The sequence below is a fragment of the Dipodomys merriami genome, unplaced genomic scaffold (genome assembly GCF_024711535.1).
Source record: "Dipodomys merriami isolate MVZ:Mamm:240054 unplaced genomic scaffold, mDipMer1.0.p SCAF_3, whole genome shotgun sequence".
Classification (NCBI taxonomy): domain Eukaryota; kingdom Metazoa; phylum Chordata; class Mammalia; order Rodentia; family Heteromyidae; genus Dipodomys; species Dipodomys merriami.
The window spans coordinates 85,190,203-85,209,073 of NW_027204492.1; the positions used below are offsets into that span (position 1 = coordinate 85,190,203).

The following is an 18,871-nucleotide window of genomic DNA, read 5'->3' on the forward strand; positions in this document are numbered from 1 at the left end:
CCAAGCACTCTGCATTCCACTATTTTCTTCTGGGTTTTCACTTCCTGTTACATTAGACAGCAATGTTCTCAGATTACTGTACATAGAATCTACTAATACATGATTCCAAGGGAAAGTGATATTAAACCCTTGGCTGTGTCCCTAGCTGTTGTTACATGGTATACACAATAAATGACTAATGTATCCACTCCATGCTAATTACTGGACACTGTTCTAGGTATTTCCCATGTCGTATTTAGTGGAGGGTCTTTATTATTTCCACTTACTGGCAGGGAAACATTTATGATGTACTTATGTATTGGAGATGGAACCCAGGACCACACTTGAGACACCTTCAGCCCTTCTGTTCATATGTATGTGTGTACTGGTCCTAGGCTTGAACTTAGGGCCTGAAAGCTGTCCTGAGTTTGTTTTTTGTTTTGCCAGTCCTGGGGCTTGAACTCAGGGTCTGGGCACTGTCTACGAGCTTCTTTTGCTCAAGGCTAGCACTCTACCACTTGAGCCATAGAGCCATATCTGGCCTTTTCTGTTTGTGTGGTACTGAGGAATCGAATCCAGGGCTTCATACATGCTAGGCACTACCACTCTACCACTAAAGCACTTTCCCAGCTCGGTCCCTGAGCTTTTGTGCTCAAGACCAGCACTCTACTAGAGCCACAGGTCCATTTGTATATACATGCATGCATGTGCGTGCATACATACATACATACCCCCCCACGCATGTGCACACACAAGCACACATATACTGAGGTTCTTGGAATAGAATGTTTTGCACAGAGCTATGGGAAACAGCAGTTTGGCAGCTCCACCAATGTGGAGGCTGAACAAAGCATACCCCAGAGTTGTTGTTTTTTTGTTTTTGTTTTTTTTTGGTTGGTCCTGGGGCCTGAACTCTGTCCCTCAGATCTTCAGCTGAAGGCTAGCGCTCTACCACTTGAGCTACAGCGCCACTTCCAGCTTTTTCTGCTTATGTGGTGCTAAGGAATAGAACCCAGGGCCTTATGCATGCAAGGCAAGCACTCTACCACTGAGCCACCTTCCCAGCCCCTACCCCAGAGGTTTGTTTTTTTTTTTTTTGTCGGTTGTGGGGATTGAATTCTGGGCTGGGCGCTCTCCCTCAGCTCTAGTTCAAGGTGATCACTCTACCACTTGAGCCACAGTGCCACTTCTGGTTGGAGTTTCCTGCCCGGCTAGCTTTGAACTTTGATCCTCAGATCTCAGCCTCCTCAGTAGCTAGAATTACAGGTGTGAGCCACTGATGCCCAGCAAGTGTTTTTTTTTTTTTTTAATTATTTTTAATTGTGAAAATACTGTACAGAGGGGTTACAATTACGTGGGCAAGATAATGAGTACATTTCTTATCAAGCATTGTAGCCTCCTCCTTTGTTTCCCCTTCCCATCCTCCCCCACCCCCCCCAAGAGTTTTCTTTTGAACCTTGTATTATATAAATCTTCAACTATACAGAAAAGGATAGTATCTTTTCTTGTGTTGGTCTTGGGCTTTAACTCAGGGCCTGGGTACGGCCTCTGAGCATTCTAGCCACTGGTGCCTGGCTAGGACAGTTTTTTGTTTTTCAATTCCAAGCTATGAGTTTTTGGTGGCTGTGCTGGAGCTTGAATTCAGGGTCTTATGTTTTTCCTTTTTATTAAAGGCTGGTGCTCTACCACTTTAGCCATATTTCCAATTCTGGATTTCTGCTGCTTGAGATTAGTTTGTCTGCTTTGGCTAGCTTTGAACATTCATTCTCAGTTCTCATCCTCATAAATAGCTAGGATTACAATATGAGTCACCACTGCCTGGCTCCTTCCAATTATTATTATTATTATTTTGGTCAGTAATGGGGCTTAAACTCAAGGCCTGGGTGTTTTCCTTGAGCTCTTTCTGCTTAAGGCTAGCACTCTACCACTTTTTTTTGTAAGTTGTGGGGCTTGAACTCTGGGCCTGGGCACTGTCACTCAGCTCGCTCTTCAGCTCAAGGCTAACACTCTACCACTTGAGCCACAGTGCCACTTCCGGTTTTCTAGTGGTTTATTGGAAATAAGAGTCTCACAGACTTCCCTGCCTGGGCTGGCTTTGAACCGTGATCCTCAGATCTCAGCCTCCTGAGTAGGTAGGATTATAGGCGTGAGCCACCGGCGCTCGGCTGCACTCTACCACTTTGAGCCACAGCACCATTTCCAGTTTTCTGGTGGTTAACTGGAGATGAGTCTCCCGGACTTACCTGCCTGGGGTGGTTTTGAACCACAATCCTCAGATTTCAGCTTCCTAAGTAGCTAGGATTACAGGTGTAAGCCACTGGCACTGGGCTCAACCCCAAAATTTATTAGTGTCAGTTGACAATTAGTCATACATAAGGGGGTTTTCACTGACATATACATGATCAGACTCATTTCCTTCATCATTCTCCCTCATTCCTCTCCCCACAAAAGGATAGTATAATAAACCTTCATGTACATCACCTAGATTCAATAATTACTTTTCAAACTGCAGGCACTATAATCACGTCAGAGGTTTGGGATCAGCTGTCTTCTAAAATACAATAAAGTAGGAAACATCAAGAATGTTTTATAGGTGGGCACAGTGGCTCACTCCTAGCTACTCAGAAGGCTGAGATCTGAGGATCACGGTTCAAAGCCAGTCCAGGCAGGAAATTCCGTGAGACTTTTATCTCCAATTAACCACCAGAAAACCAGAAGTGGCGCTGTGGCTCAAGTGGTAGAGCATTTGCCTTGAGCTAAACAGCTCAGGAAAAGCGCCCAGGCCCAGAGTTCAAGCCCCAGGACAAAGAATGTTTTATAAACAGAGTATTTTTCATGTATTAAACTTTCCTTCCCTTCACTAGATAAATGGAAAGACTAGATCCCAATGAAAAAAAATGTAATTGTGGTGTTTTTTTTGCTGGTCGTGGGGCCTGAACTCTGGGCCTGGGCGCTGTCCCTCAGCTCTTCAGCTCAAGGCTAGCGCTCTACCACTTGAGCCACAGCACCACTTCCAGCTTTTTCTGCTTATGTGGTGCTGAGGAATTGAACCCAGGGCCTCATGCATGCAAGGCAAGCGCTCTACCACTGAGCCACCTTCCCAGCCCTGAAAAATGTAATTATGGATTACAGTCACAGTTTAAAGGTGAGACTGCAAATCCCTGCTTTAGCAACTATTAACCATTTTAGGATTTAGCTATAGCTCAGTGGAAGATGGCATGTGTGGCATCCACAAATTCCTGGGTTCCAACCTCAACAATGCAAAAAAATGGGTTAAAAATTTGAGTACAGGGCTGGGAAGGTGGCTCAGTGGTAAAGTGGGTTCCATTCCTCAGCACCACAAAAACAGAAAAAGCTGAAAGTGGCACTGTGTCTCAAGTGGTAGAGTGCTAGCCTTGAGCTGAAGAACTGAGGGACAGGCCCAGACCCCACAACTGACCAAAAAAAAAAAAACTGGGCTGGGTGCGGATGGTAGTAAAGTGCTTGCCTTGAACAAAAAGCAGCTCAGGTACAGCACCCAGGCCGAATTCAAGCCCCAGCACTAGTTAAAAAAAAAAAAGTAATAATTTCAAAAAGGTAAATGCAGCAGTGGCAGTGGTACTCACTAGACACTTTGTTGAAAATGAACCCTATAACTTATGGATGAGGATGGGAGGAAAAAAAAAACTGGGAACAAGGGCAGGAGACAAAAGAAATGTACTCTTTACCTGATATATGTTGACTTATGTAACTGTAATTACTCTGTACATCTCCTTCATAATTAACAATTACAAAAGTAAATAAATAGCTGGGTGCTGGAGGCTTACAACTGTAACCCTAGCTACTAAGGAGGCTGAAATTTGAGGATCACAGTTCAAAGCCAGCCCAGGCAGGAAAGTGTGTGAAACTATCTCCAATAAACCACCAGAAAACCAGAAGTGGGGTCGTGCTCACCTTGAGCTAAAGAGCTCAGGGACAGTTCCCAGGCCGAGTTCAGGCCCCATGACAGACAAGAAAATGGTTAGGGTCATGGCCCAACTGGTAGAGGACCTGCCTAGCAAGAGCAAAGTTGAGTTCAAACCTTAGTAATGCCAAGAAAAAAATTCATAGGGGGCTGGGAAGGTGGCTCAGTGGTAGAGCGCTTGCCTTGCATGCATGAGGCCCTGGGTTTGATTCCTCAGCACCACATAAGCAAAAAGAAAAAAGCCGGAAGTGGCGCTGTGGTTCAAGAGGTAGAGCACTAGGCTTGAGCTGAAGAGCTGAGGGACAGCGCCCAGGCCCAGAGTTCAGGCCCCATGACCAGACCCCAAAAAAAAAATTCATAAAGGTCAGGCATGGTGGTACACATCTATAATCCAGCTACTCAGGAGGCAGAGATGGGAAGATCTGGTTTGATGCCACCCAAGACAGTGTAAGATCATATCTGAAAAACAAACTAAAAGCAGCTGAAGGTATGGTTCAAGTGGTAGAGTGCCACCCTAGTAAACCCAACACTCTGAGTTCAAACCTTAGTACTACAAAAAAGAGAAAGGCAAACTAAAAACAAAAGGACTGGGGCATAGCTCAGGTGAGAGTCTAGTAAGTTAAAGGCCCAGGAAAGTAAAGGGACATTTCCAAGCCTTTTATTTTTTGGGGGTCCGGTCATGGGGCCTGAACTCTGGGCCTGGGTGCTGTCCCTCAGCTCTTCAGCTCAAGGCTAGCACTCTACCACTTGAGCCACAGGGCCACTTCCGGCTTTTTTCTTTTTGCTTATGTGGTGCTGAGGAATTGAACCCAGGGCCTCATGCATGCAAGGCAAGCGCTCTACCACTGAGCTATCTTCCCAGCCCCTCCAAGCCTTTTTTTAAGATGGTGGTTGAATCCAAGGTTTCACATAGCTAGGCAAGTACTCCACCACTGAGCTATGTCCCAAGTCCACCATTAACTTTTTTTTTTTTGTCGGTTGTGAGGCTTGAACTCTGGGCTTGAGGGCTATCCCTCAGCTCTTCAGCTCAAGGAGAGCACTCTACCACTTGAGCCACAGTGCCACTTCTGGTTTTCTAGTGGTTTACTGGAGATAAGACTTTCCTGCCTGGGCTGGCTTTGAACCATGATCCTCTGATCTCAGCCTCCTGAGTAGCTAGGATTACTGGCACAGGGCTTCACCATGAACTTTTGACCCTTGCATGTCATCCTACCAAGTAGCTGCCAATTTTTCCAGCCTCCAAGCTCATGATGCCAGCATTACTGCTACCTAAATTTGAAAAAAAAAAAAAAAAAAACAACTAGTAAGAAAATTACAAGCCAGCATTCCTGAAATTCACAGGCATACAGGATGACACACACCCTTCAAACAAAAGCTAGGTATCATTTGCCTAGTCCTAGGTATACTCAAGGGGGCAATTACTTAATATCAGGAGTTTGAGTCCAGCCTATACTAAGATACTATGTTAAAAGAAAAAAAGCAGTAAAATCTTAGATGATTTTATAGTCATGTTATTAAATGAAAGGGTTTTGTATTTAGAAGTGCACTAGGTAGGAGAAAATGAGGGAGTAGGTAATACTGTTCAAAAAGAAATGCACCCATTACCTTACTTACATAATTATAACTCCTCTTTCTGTGTATCACCTTTACAATTAAAAAAGAAGTGCATTAGGGATAGATCAAGTGGCTACTAGCCAGGAGAACAAAAAAGTAGAGGATGAGGCCCTGATGGCTCAATACATACCTACAACCAAAGGGGAGAAAAAAATACCACCCAAAAATGTTAGGTCATTGTGAGATATGAAAGCAATAATAAATTATCCTGAAATGCTTAAGATATCCTTAAGCAATATAAACTTGTAGGACCATCATTATTTACTAAAATGTTAACTATCAGAAATAATAGAAGGGCTAGGCATTGATGGCTAAATCTTGTAATCCTATCTACAGGAGAGACTGAGATATAAAGACCATGGTTCAGGGGCTGGGAAGGTGGCTCAGTGGTAGAGCGCTTGCCTTGCATGCACGAGGCCCTAGGTTCAATTCCTCAGCACCATGTAAGAAAAAAGCCAGAAGTGGCGCTGTGGCTCAAGTGGTGAGCACTAGCCTTGAGCTGAAGAGCTGAGAGCGCCCAGACCGAGTTCAGGCCCCATGACCGGACCCCCCCAAAAAAGAAAAACAATAAAGATCATGGTTCAAAGCCAGCTTGGCAGAAAATAAAAAATCTCAAAGTGAAAGCAGGAAAGGCTTGAGTTTTACATCCTTGCCCTGTCTTCCCCAAGAGTTGTATCACAAAAAGCTCTAGCACCATTAACAGGGCTGGCAAAATATATACATTAGAGGTAGGGATCAAAAGATAACCTTGACTTTTGCTTTCTGATGGTTTACTGGTCTCACTTTTCTGCCTGAGTTGGCTTCAGGCAAGAGATCCTCACATCTCAGCCTCCTGAATGACTAGGAATACAGGTGTAAACTACCAGCACCAAACTCCTTAAAATTGGGTGTTGCTTGTACACCCAGCTATTCAATGAAATAAGTCTGCAGCTATTTAACAAGACCCTGTATCTCACAAATCTAAGTCATATGGCAAGTGAACAAGTAGCCAGATACAGTATAGATTTGCTAAACATTTTTTTTGGGTCCAGTCGTGGGGCCTGAACTCTGGGCCTGGGCGCTGTCCCTCAGCTCTTCAGCTCAAGGCCAGCACTCTACCACTTGAGCCACAGCACCACTTCTGGCTTTTCTTTTTCCTTATGTGGTGCTGAGGAGTCGAAGACAGGGCCTCGGGCATGCAAGGCAAGCACTCTACCACTGATCCACCTTCCCAGCCCTAGATTTGCTAAACATTTTTGAAATGTGCCTAAAAACTAGATGCTGTTGGCTCATGCCTGTAATCCTACTGAGGCAGCTGAAATCTTAAGATTATGGTTGAAAGTCAGCAAGAAGCCAGACTTAGTTCCCAAAACATGGCAAGTGTTGCAGTGGCTTTATTAAACCGTGTCCAAGTTGAGTTCAAGCCCCAGGACCCGCCACCCCCAAGTCAAATGGAGGGTGAGCAAATAGTCATTATATCCAAAGTATATGTAGAGGGTGTGGATGGGGAAGAGGAAGTGGTTACATCGAACAAGATGTTATGCACTCACAACCTGATAGGGAACTCAAACTCCTTTGCATAACTTAATGTACACGTGACAAAGTGGCAGTACTAGGGCTTGTAACTGTCCCTCAACTTTTTCATTCAAGACTAAAGCTCCCTTACTTTGGGCCACATTTCCCTTAGGGCTTTTTTTATTGGCTAATTGCAAACAAGTCTCTCAGACTTCAACCTGATTATAGGAATGAACTACAGGTCCTAGAGCATTTTTTTTGGGGGGGGGGGGTGGTGGTCAGTCATGGGGCCCAAGCGCTGTCCTTCAGCTCAAGGTGAGTGCTCTATCACTTTAACCAGTGCAACTTCCGTTTTCTGCTTATGTGGTGCTGAGGAATGGAACCCAGGGCCTCATGTACAAAAAGCAAGTAATCTACCACCGATCCACCACTCTGATTTTGCCTTCATATTTAACTAGAGATGTCTCACATACTTTCCTGCTAGGACTGGCTTTTAACCATCACCAGAACTCAGGCTCCAGACCAGCTAGGATTATATAGGTGTGAGCCACTGGCACCTGGCTTATGTGATTACACTAAAAAAAAATTATTTCCATAAGCTGGTGATGGTGGCTCATACCTGTAATACTAGCAAGTGAACTTGAGGGTCTCGGTTTGAAGCCAGCCTGGGTAGGAAAGTCTGATACTTATCACCCCCCCCCTGAAAAAAGCAGAAATGGGGCCGTGGCTCAAGTGGTAGCTTACTTTTAGCAAAAGCAGTTCAAGCCCCAGTACTGGCAGAAGAAAACCAAAGTCTGACAAAAATTGGGAAGGAGTCTATTTCAGTGCAAACTATACAAACCCATAGCCCTGTATTCAATCTCTACCACCAAAAAGAGACTCCAAACAACATGTTAAGAAGTGTTTATTCAAAATGTCCATATAACATTGTACCTAACACACTATAAATTTAACCCCATCCCAGATCCTAGGGAAAAACATTATTTCTTCATCAAGCCTTATTGTAGTCATGCTGCATGGATAAAGTTTTATGTTAAAAAAAAAAAAAACACAATCCTCAGATCAGTTTTTACCAGTTTTCTCACTGCCAATATTGAAAAATTTCTACATCAGATCCCTGTGTACTCCACACCTTCCTATACCTCCTAAACCTAAAATGTGAGGGTTACTATGATGGATAAGCCTTTGTAAATTTGTATTTAATCACCCCTTTATGAGACAGGAAGTAGGGTTTTAAAAGCTATTTTTCTACATAAGTGAGGTAGAAAGGCTAGGACTTGGGACCTGAGAACACACCTGGAATTCTGTATCTTGAAAATAGTTCTCAGGGGAAGTTCTAGAAGCTGAGCATGGTGGAGCAATCTCAGCTACTCAGGAGGCAAGGGCAGTTGGCTTTCCTAGGGAATAAGTAGTAATGGCAGAGCCACAGAGGATAAGAAAGAGGTAATTTTTAGTAGGAACCACATAACAGGACTTTTGTGTTTGGGATCTTGGTATGGCTTTTCCTTACTGACGGTGGCTACCTCTTATCAGATTAAAAGTTTTTGACAATTAGCTATTTGGGACCAGTAATATCACACCTGTGTAGTGTATATATCATGTACAAGGTTCTAGGGTTATTTTTTTTGTGTGCCAGTGCTGGGTGTTGTCCCTGAGCTCAAGGTTAGTGCTGTACTACTTGAGCCACAGCTCCAGTTCAAGTGACTTTTTGATTAATTGGAGGCAGGACTCTCCTGCCCTAGCTTATTTTGAACTGTGATCCTTAGCTCTCCTCCATCTCCTGAGTTCCTAATAACAGGTGATCAGGTGAATCACCTGAGCCCAGCTCAAACGTGCAATTTTATGAGGTTATGGCACCATACACAGTTGTGTGAGAGACTGGGTCTCTCATGGCTGTTTACCACAATGCAATTCCTGACTCAAAGAACATGTCAGACAGCTTTGTGAAGCTATTTGTGGTCTTCACTGAAGAAACCTAGGTAACCATTGTCATAAGCATTTTGGAGCTAATTATGGCATCTTACTTCAGGTAGGAAACTGGGGATAAGAGGTATATTTCCTACTAGGCAGTGAGTTGGCTTCCCCACCCCACCCCCAATTGCAAGGCAGTAACAGTGGTCTTCCTGCTCCCACCAGTTTATAGTTTCCCAAAAGCCCAGCAAAGAATGTTTCCTCAGACCAAGTACCCACCTGGTGGGGTTAGCCACAATGCCCCATAACCTGGGCCTGGCTCACTGGGTCAGGCAGAAGTCTGGGAAGTTCCTGAGTCTCTCCATCCACCTGCCAAAGCAAATTCATGACCATTTGGGTGGGAGAAAGAAAGGTCTTTGGGGCATGTCTCTAGTACCTGGGAAACCCAAGAGGAAGTCTTCACATTCCAGGAAAGTGTGGGAATAAGACAGTTTTATGTCCTGGAACCTTGTGGAAGTTGGCCAAGTATTGGTCAAGTGGGGAAAAAAAGGGACATTTTTCTGTTTCACAGTGTAATCAACTAAAGAATAATGTAACTTTATAAAGAAAGGCAAAATTAAGAAACTACGGCTAGGTAGGGTCAACAAAAACTAAAAAGTTATCACTTTCCCACTCAAAACACAAAAAACTGAATTCCTATAACTGAGCTGTGTTAACTATCCCCAGCTGTCAACTCATTAAACTTTTTACAGAAAACAAAATGGCCAGGTGCCAGCGGTTCATGCCTGTAATCCTAGCTCCTCAGGAGGCTGAGATCTGTAAGACTGGTCCAAAGCCAGCCTGGACAGAAATGTCATGACTTTTCTCTCCAATTAACCACCTAAAAACAAGTGGCACTGTGGCTCAAGAGTGCTAGCCTTGAGCAAAAAGAGCTCAAGCCCCACAAGACACTCCCCCCCCCAAAAAAAAAGAAAAAGAAAAACAAAATAAAAAATACCACTGAAGCTAAGAAAAAGTAGTTGAACTCATGTTGAACCCTGGAATCTGAATCTAGTTTGACCTTGTTTTCAAATCGGGTTTCTTAAGTCTCTCAAAACTAGTCCAGTATACCTCCGAGCAACCTGATTCATTTCGTAAGAACTAGTACCATTCAACATCTTCACTTTCCATCTACCCATCCCACCCCTTTCATTTTCTCAGTTCTGTGGTATATACAAGGCATTTTTGCCTGATTCTACTCATTTTCTCTATTCATTCTCTCTTTTACCCACCCCCCTTTGCAAGGACCAATTCCTAGTACTCATTTTGTTTGGATTTGACTTAGTCTTTTTAAAGAATTACACTATTTGCTTTCTCTATTGATCTATTCTATTTCAGTTAATTCATTTGTTACCACTTGGGTACCACACAATGGACTTAATTCTAGATTTAAAGGCACAAAATGCTTTTTTAAATGGCAAAAAAGTTTAACATATAACCTAAAAATTAAGAAAACTGAGGGGAGTGGGTAAAACTGTTGAAAGGGGTGACATTGATCAAGAAGCACTGTGTTTATAAACTGCTGTTAAATAGCAACTCCTTTGTACAACTACCTAAAGAAAATATTTTTTAAAAATCCAACAAACTAGTACCACTATGGTAAGGTTTAGGACTCATGCACTGATCTTAGAAGAATCTTCTGAGGGTCAAACCTAAGTAAATACTGACTAAATGACAAGATCAAGAAACTCTAGCCCGGTGCCAGTGGCTCACACCTGTAACCCTAGCTACTTAGGAGGCTGAGATCTGAGGATCACGGTTCAAAACCAGCTGGGGTAGGAAAGTCCGTGAGACTCTTATCTCCAATAAACCACCAGAAAACTGTAAGTGGCACTGTGACTCAAGTGGTAGAACGCTAGCCTTGAGCTGAAGAGCTCAGGGAGAGTACCCAGGCCCAGAGTTCAAGCCCTAACATCCAAAAAAAAAAAAAAAAAAAAAAAAAACCCTCCAGAAACCCATTTCCAGCCAGTAAAACCCACCATACCTCAGGTCTCAATGTGTACTCAAGCCTTGCAACTTCAGTTCAGTACCTTTTGGCAGTCCCTACCCTCTCCCATATTTTCCCCTCCTCCTGATCTGACTATTTTAAGGAAAAAAGCATTATCAATGTCAATTTGTATTCAGATTTCATCTTTTAATCAGCTCCATGAAGGACATCCTAAACACTACATGAGACACAACAGAATATCTTTTTTCTTCCAGTATTAAAAAATGACATTCACAAACATTTTTTAAGGAGCTTTTCTATATAATCAAGGTGGTAATATTGAATTTAAAAAATCTGTAAGCTAATTATGTTCTTGATGCAGACTGCTGATAGATACATTTAGAAATCACTTCCTGGCCATGATAAATATTGTATACAGGTTTTAAAAACGTCCCCAAATACATATGATTATTAGTTTTAAAAATCAGTCTGGCCAATCTTTTTGGTCAGAAGGAATAATCCTGAGAGCTCTAACAAAAAAAAAAAAAACCTGATAAAAAGATAAAAATACCTGGATTCTAAAAATTTGTTTTAATTTGTTTTTGAATGGGAAAAAATGCATGGAGCTTTCTGAAAGGTATTTAACAACAGGCTACCTTGGGAGCTCAATGAATTAAAAAATATAACTTGATGTACTAAAACAGATGTTTCAACGCAGCTCCAAAAATCTTTATAAATACAGCAATTTGGAAGGACGATCCTGGATCAGAAGTGTTATTCCTTGTGTATCTGAGAACAGTAAGAAGGGGTAGAATTGTGATTCAGGAAGAAAACAGGCTGACAACATGCTCACCTCTTTCAGCCCCCAAGAGGGTTATGGGTGGGTTTTTAGAACCTCCCCCAAGCACACTAGCCTTGACATGCAGAAAGCGAGGAAAGCCGGAGTGGTGTTTGTTGGGCTGTCTAGGTGAGGGATGCAAGCGCAGCCAGAAATACTGAGTAGTATGGCAAGAACAAAAGAAAAGAATTCAGATAGTTTGGAGGGCAAAGATCTGTTCAATGCAACATTCGGTTTCTCACCTACATACGTGTGCATGTCTCATCTCAGTTATCGTAATTGTCTCTGTAATTTCCTCCTGAGTAGCGGTCATAACCACCCTGGCTTCTGGGAAAAAGCACATTTGTCTTACAGGAATGCATTCTACACCAAGGATTAACATTACAACTATACATTTTATAATATGTACCACAATATAAATACCCAAGACAGAATATATTAAATACATGCACTTCATGTAGTTAAACCCAATTCTGTGGGATAAGGCAAGTATGAACATTCAGGCTATTTCATTTCTCAGTTACCCACCTGCCACTATAGTCTCTGGAGCGTCCATATCCATATCCATATCCTCCAGGCCGACTATCATATCTGCCACTCCCATATCCCTGGTCCCCGCCACCTATAGCACATAGAAATATTTAAATGGCAGCAATCCAGACATAGGCCACTAATAATTAACTCTCCTCAGCAATCACATGATGAAACCTGTCACTGTTCTTACCTCTAGAGTAGCTGCGACCACGCCCATGGCCCCCAAAGGCGCCCCCTCTGGTGCCCCGGGCAGACTTGCCTGCGTGGTCCACTCGGATCTGGCGACCATCCAGAGACTAGGTATGGGGAGACACAAGGAGGAAAGGTTGGCAGTAAGTCACGTAAGGGATAAAGGAAGTGTGGGCATGGGCAGTTGGGCAAGAGCCCAGAAATACCAGTGGGGCACCAGTTTCTGGGTGCCATGTTCCAGAACAAGCTCCTTTGACCAGAATGGCTTCAACAGGAGCTATAGAATCCCACAAAATGACCTGAATCCACCGTGTTCCCCTGCTACTTACTACTTACATCTCGACTGAACTCAGGCTGAGTTCTCCTCCCCACTCCTCTAAGCTGCCCAACTATTAGGGCTAGACACCTCTCTTGGTTTGAGGCTTCAGAGTCCATCCCAGAAGACTCACGAGGTCCTCTCCGGGCCAGGCCCACAGGTCTGCAGACTCTACTACCTAAGCCCAGGGCAGGTCAACCATCCTCAGGTGGCTTCTCGGCCTCATGCAGGACCAGTCGTCGCCTCCCAGGCAGCACGGCTCTGTCTGCCGCTGCCCTCCACCCCCTAGAACAGAAGGCAGTCATGCTCCTGTGAGTGGGCACCACGAGGCTTCATGGCCACGCTGCCTCTAGCAGACACAGAGGGGAAAACAGAATGGAGAAAGTGGCTATGGGGAGAGGGGCCCCTGAGCAAGTAGGAGGCCTCACCTCTCCATTCATGGCTCTCATGGCATCTGAGGCATGTTCTGGGTTGGTGAAGGTTATGAAGCCAAAACCTCGGGATCGTTGAGTCTCCCTGTCCTTGACAACAACCACTAGAAAACAAAACGAGAATAATATAGTAAAGCCAGCACCTTAACGGTAGGCATACACTTTCCATCAATTCTATAGGGCTCCTTCAACCTAAATCTATATTTTAGATCTAAAAAAGTAACATGTCTGACAGTGCACGTTGTAATCCCAGTACTTGGGAGTCAGAGGCAGAAGGATCTGAATAATGAGACTATCAAAACGACTCAACTCCTTCAAGGAAAAAAAATATAGAAAAATTGCAGGCCGGAAGTACTTTTTTCCTAATGTTCTTTGCAATAAAAGGGTACCAGACTTGCTGTCACTCTCTTCCTTCCCCCCATACACACAGAGTGGGTCTGGCCCAAATCTCACCTTCAGAAATAGGCCCGAAGCTACTGAAGTGGTCTTCAAGTGCCTGCTCATCAGTGTTAAAGTTCAGTCCTCCCACGAAGAGTTTTCCTTCTTCAGAAGACATGGTGGTGAATTTGAATCCTGTGGAGAGGACAGATAAATAATGGGAAAGTGGAGACAAGATGGTGAAAAGTCAGAATAGACAAGACAAAAAGGCAGGACACTCAAAGAGGAAGGCTGAAATGGCAGGAATCTGCTGGGCTGTCAGATTGCCGTCGCCATTTAAGGGCTGCCGATGCGCATGCTCACATCCCCTTGCCACCACGCCCGTCATTTTGTGCCGCCGCGCAGGTCCGGAGTAGCCTAGCGTTCCCTCGGCGCCCGCAGAACAAGATGGCGGCCATCACGTGGGGAAAAAAGCGGGCAGCCAGTATTGGCTGTCGCGTGGTCACTGCTGCCACCAGCGCTGCCAGTCCCTCCCGGCATTCCTCGCACCCAGACGCACCTCGCCAGCCTCCCAGCAACCAAGCTTTTCACCTCGAGTCTGGGACCCGCCCGCGACATGGAACTTCAAGCCAACGTGTCAGCGGCTACTACTGTCCTCACTGGCGTTCCCTGACACCGGCGGGCAAAGCGCAGGGGTGAGGCAAGGAATGGGCGCCCCGCAAGACATTGCTTACCTTTGAAAGTGAAAAGACTGACACGCCAAGTTCGGCGGAGCAGGGAGAACAGGAAGGCTGACGCGCGGGAAGACGCTAGATAAAGAGTACGTAGCGTCTGCGTCACACAACGTCCCCAATACGCGCATGCGTGCGTTCCTATTGGCTGAGCCCATCAGATGGGGTAGGGCAAAAGGAAGGGATAGCCGAGCGAATGGAGCGATGCTTTCGGCGCGCTTCCGGGGATGGAGACAACTTTTGTGCGATTGGTGCAAACCGACATCAGCACCCTAGCTCCTCCCCGCCACACTAGCAAAGCCGTCTTTTTTCAGCCCCTTCAGTGCATGAAGTCTGGTACCCTTTTCCGTCCCCGACGGATTCTCACTGTCCTTGTTGGATCTTGGTCCTTACTATCTCACTAGGTCCCTGACAATGGAGGTACTCTCATCGGATGTCAACTTTCTTTACCTTCTAGTATTATAACCTAATACCTCTCAAGAGCTTGACGTTTTATCCCCCACTGGCGTTGAAATCATTGCTCTTCAGAGACCCTACATTTTCTTAATGCTTGGCGCGGCCCTTTTGTTTTCTCCTCTCTGTGTACTATTTAGTTGCCTGTCATAGGACCATTTCCTGGTGTCGTACTTATCTCTGAATTCTGATTTTCCTGTCATTTGAGATGCCTTCTTCGAAACAGGATTGATCCTGTTTTCAAAAGATGCAAATATCAATTCCTAGTCCACCTGCTGCTGCTCAGGGTAGATGAGCTCTTGATCCACAGAATAGACCTTCACAGCACAATGAAATCCAAAGCAAGTACTGTCGGAGGTCACTGATGCCATTTTTTTTCATCCTTTATAATGAATGGATTGACAGATTTATTTTCATTGCTGAGCTCTGCATCAATGAGAGTCTGCACAGACTTCATGATTTTACCTGTAGAATTAATTTGCCTAGCTTTATAAGGGTTCTCCTCCATGCCAAATCACATACCTCTGGCACCAACACAGGCTAGATTTATTAATTTTTAGAGTATTTCTGTTGAGCCGATTTCCTTATTTTTCTTGTTTAGTTTCAGGGATTTCTCAAATAGTTCATTTTTTATGTGTTGAATATTTTAGTAAGCCACACTCACTTATTGTGACATTTGTATTACTCAATTTCTACGTAGTATCGTGTGTGTGTGTGTGTGTGTGTGTGTGTGTGTGTGTGTGTGTGTGTGTGTGTGTGTATACCTGCTTGCACAGGTACAGGCACTCAGTCTTTTTAAGCTTAGGGCTAATGCTCTAGCACTTGAGCCACTCTCCATTTTTTGTAGGGTTCCTCCACATTCTAGTTAATTACAGATAAGAGTCTCCAGGATTAGTCTTCCCTGGTTGGCTTCAAATCTCAGTCCTCAGATATCAGCCTCCTGAGTAGCTAGGATTGTAGTGAGCCATGAGTTCCTGGCTTTGGCATAGTTTTGTACCTACACTTTCCCTTTTTTCTGTTTGGTATTTTGCTAAGGATTTAACAGAGCCTTCATGTGCGAGTCAAGACTTCTAAAGCTGGGTGTCAGTGGTTCATACCTATAACCCTAGCTACTCAGGAGGCTGAGATATGAGGATAGTAGTTCTCAGCCAGCTGGGGCAAACAAAACGGAGTTTTTTTTGTTCTTTTGTGGTCATGGAGCTTGAACTCAAGAGCCTGGGCTCTGTCCCTGAGCTCTTTTGCCCAAGGCCAGCACTCTACCACTTTGAGCCACAGCTCCTCTGGTTTTCTGGTGTTTAGTGGAGATTTTAGTCTCACAGACTTTCCTTCTCTGGCTAGCTTTGAACCATGATCCAGATATCAGCCTCCTGGGTAGTGAGGATTACAGGTGTGAGTCATCAGCATGCAGCCAAACTAAGTCTTATCTCCAATCAACCTGCAAAAAGCTGGAAGTATATTCAACTGGTAGCACACTGGCTATATGTTTAAGTTCCAGTAGCAGCACACGCATGCATGCACGCGCACGCGCACACACACACACACAAATGACTTCTACCACTGACTTATATCCCCAATTTAAAAATGAGCTTTTGTTAATATTTATTATTTCTCTTTATTGCACTATGCTGCCTTCCATATATTAATGATTCAATCCTTTGGGTTTGTTCCTCTCTCCTTTATCTAACTTCTTGAAGTAATTGAAGTAATTAAATTTTTAACTTTTCTTTTCTTTTCTTTTCTGGTGGGAAGGGGTGGTGGTGTTGGAGATTGAACTCAGAGCCTGAGCATTGACCCTTAAGCTTTCTGGCTCAAGGCTAATGTTCTACCATTTGAATCACAGCTCCACTTCTGGATTTTTGCTGGTTATTTGGAGATGAGTCTTACCATCTTTCCTGCCCAGTCTGGCTTCAAACTGCAATCCTCAGATATCAGCCTCCTGAGTCACTAGCTCTTTCTTCTTTTTTTGTTTTGGTACCAGTCCTGGGACTTGAGAACTCCAGTCCTGGACACTGTCCCTGAGTTTTTTTGCTCAAGGCTAGCTCTCTACGACTTGAACCACTTCCAGCTTTTTTTTTTGGTAGATAACTGGAAATAAGTCTCATGGGCTTTCCTGCCCAGGCTGCCTTTGAATCACAATCCTCAGATCTTAGCTTCCTGAGTAGCTAAGATTACAGGCATGAGCCACCAACACCAAACTCTTATTTTTGATAAATGTATTTAAGTAGCACATTTTTTTTTAGTAATTTTAATGCTGTATGTAGAATTATTGTATTAAATATTTCTGAATTTCTTTGTGATTTCTTTTATCCAAGGACTATTTAGAATATTACTTTCTCAAAACCAAGGGCTGCTGCTAATTGCTAACTTTATTATGGAAAGAGAACATGTTTAATATAACTATTTAGTTGCATGTTGGCGATCTCAGAGCCTTCTACAGGCTAGTTAAGCACTCTACCACTATGCTATACCTCTATTGATATTTTTTTTTTTTTTGGGTCCGGTCAGGGGCCTGAACTCTGGGCCTGGGCGCTGTCCCTCAGCTCTTCAGCTCAAGGCTAGTGCTCTACCACTTGAGCCACAGTACCACTTCCGGCTTTTTTCTTTTTGCTTATGTGGTGCTGAGGAATCGAACTCAGGGCCTTAGGCATGCAAGGCAAGTGCTCTACCAGTGAGCCACCTTCCTAGCCCTCTATTGATATTTTTAAGTGTACTGAGGGCCAGGTGCTGGTTGCTCATGCCTGTAATCCCAGGAGGCTGAGTTCTGAGGATTGTGGTTCAAAGACAGCCCGGGAAAGAAAAGTCCCCATGAGACTCTTATCTCCAATTAACCACTTAAAAACCAGAAGTGGGTGGCACTGTGGCTAAAGTGGCAGTGTGCTAGTCTTGAGCACAAAGAGGCTCAGGGACAGAGCCCAGACCCTTAAATTCAAGCCCCACAACTGACAAAAGATATGTTTATGTAATCTATCTCTATCTATCTATCTATCTATCTATCTATCTATCTATCTATCTATCTATCTATCTATCTATCTATCTATCTATCTATCTCTATGGAAACTGAGTATATTATGTTCTCCTCTGTAGTTTATTTTTTGTGCCAGTCCTGGGGCTTGAACTCAGGCCCTAGGCGCTGTCCCTGAGCTTTTTTTCTCAAGGCTAGCACTCTACCACTTGAGCCACAATTTGACTTCTGTGAGACAAGAGTCTCACAGGCTCTCCTGACAGGCTGGTTTCAAGCCTCAATTTTGTGATCCTAGCCTTTTTTTTTTCTTGGTTGGTCGTGGGGCCTGAACTCTGGGCCTGGGAGCTGTCCCTCGGCTCTTCAGCTCAAGTGTTTTGTTGTTAAGACAAAGACTGCCAGTGTTGTCCAGGCTGGCCTCAACTTGCAATACTTTTTTTTTTTTTTTGGGTCCGGTCGTGGGGCCTGAACTCTGGGCCTGGGCGCTGTCCCTCAGCTCTTCAGCTCAAGGCTAGCACTCTACCACTTGAGCCACAGCGCCACTTCCGGCTTTTTTCTTATGTGGTGCTGAGGAATCGAACCCAGGGCCTTGAGCATGCAAGGCAAGTGCTCTACCACTGAGCCACCTTCCCAGCCCTCGCAGTACTCTTGTCTCTACCTCCTAAGTTCATTACTGGCTTGGACTTTTTGTTGTTGTTGTTTTGGTCTTAGGGCCTGGACACTATTCCTGAGTTTTTGTTCTCAAGAATATTGCTTTACTACTTGAACCACAGCCCAACTTTCAACTTTTTTTGGGGGGGGGTATTTAATTGGAGGTAAGAGTCTCATAGAGCTTCCTGCCTTGGATGGCATGGAACTGTAATCCTTAGATCTCAGCCACCTGAGTAGTGAGGATTACAGACTGCCACTCTCACCAAGCTCTGGATTAAACTTTTAAAAATTTCAATAATGACATCTGTATTTTAAATATTTGTAATTAGGGTAATCTCATTTTGTATTCTTCACTTAAAAGTTTATTTTCAGGGCTGGGAAGGTGGCTCAGTGGTAGAGTGCTTGCCTTGCATGCTTGAGGCATTGGGCTCGATTCCTCAGCACCACATAAGCAGAAGAAAAAAAAAGCTGGAAGTGGTGCTGT

At 44.1% G+C, this 18,871-nt stretch overlaps 1 protein-coding gene across 2 annotated transcripts; it reads right to left on the reverse strand.

Moving 5' to 3' along the window:
- Window positions 1-10,162: 10,162 nt before the first annotated feature.
- Window positions 10,163-14,428, reverse strand: Rbm3 (RNA binding motif protein 3). 2 transcript variants are annotated; one of them, XM_070040518.1, is made up of 7 exons: window positions 14,328-14,428; window positions 13,669-13,788; window positions 13,213-13,319; window positions 12,470-12,575; window positions 12,274-12,367; window positions 11,988-12,069; window positions 10,163-11,696 (listed from the first exon to the last, which is right to left on the reverse strand). In XM_070040518.1, exons 2-6 carry the CDS (start codon window positions 13,769-13,771, stop codon window positions 12,012-12,014), a joined length of 468 nt encoding a protein of 155 aa, XP_069896619.1. In that variant the 5' UTR covers window positions 13,772-13,788; window positions 14,328-14,428; the 3' UTR covers window positions 10,163-11,696; window positions 11,988-12,011. The 2 variants fall into 2 exon arrangements, with proteins under 2 accessions (XP_069896619.1, XP_069896618.1); XM_070040517.1 differs by having other exon boundaries at window positions 11,988-12,072.
- Between the last annotated feature and the right edge of the window lie 4,443 nt (window positions 14,429-18,871).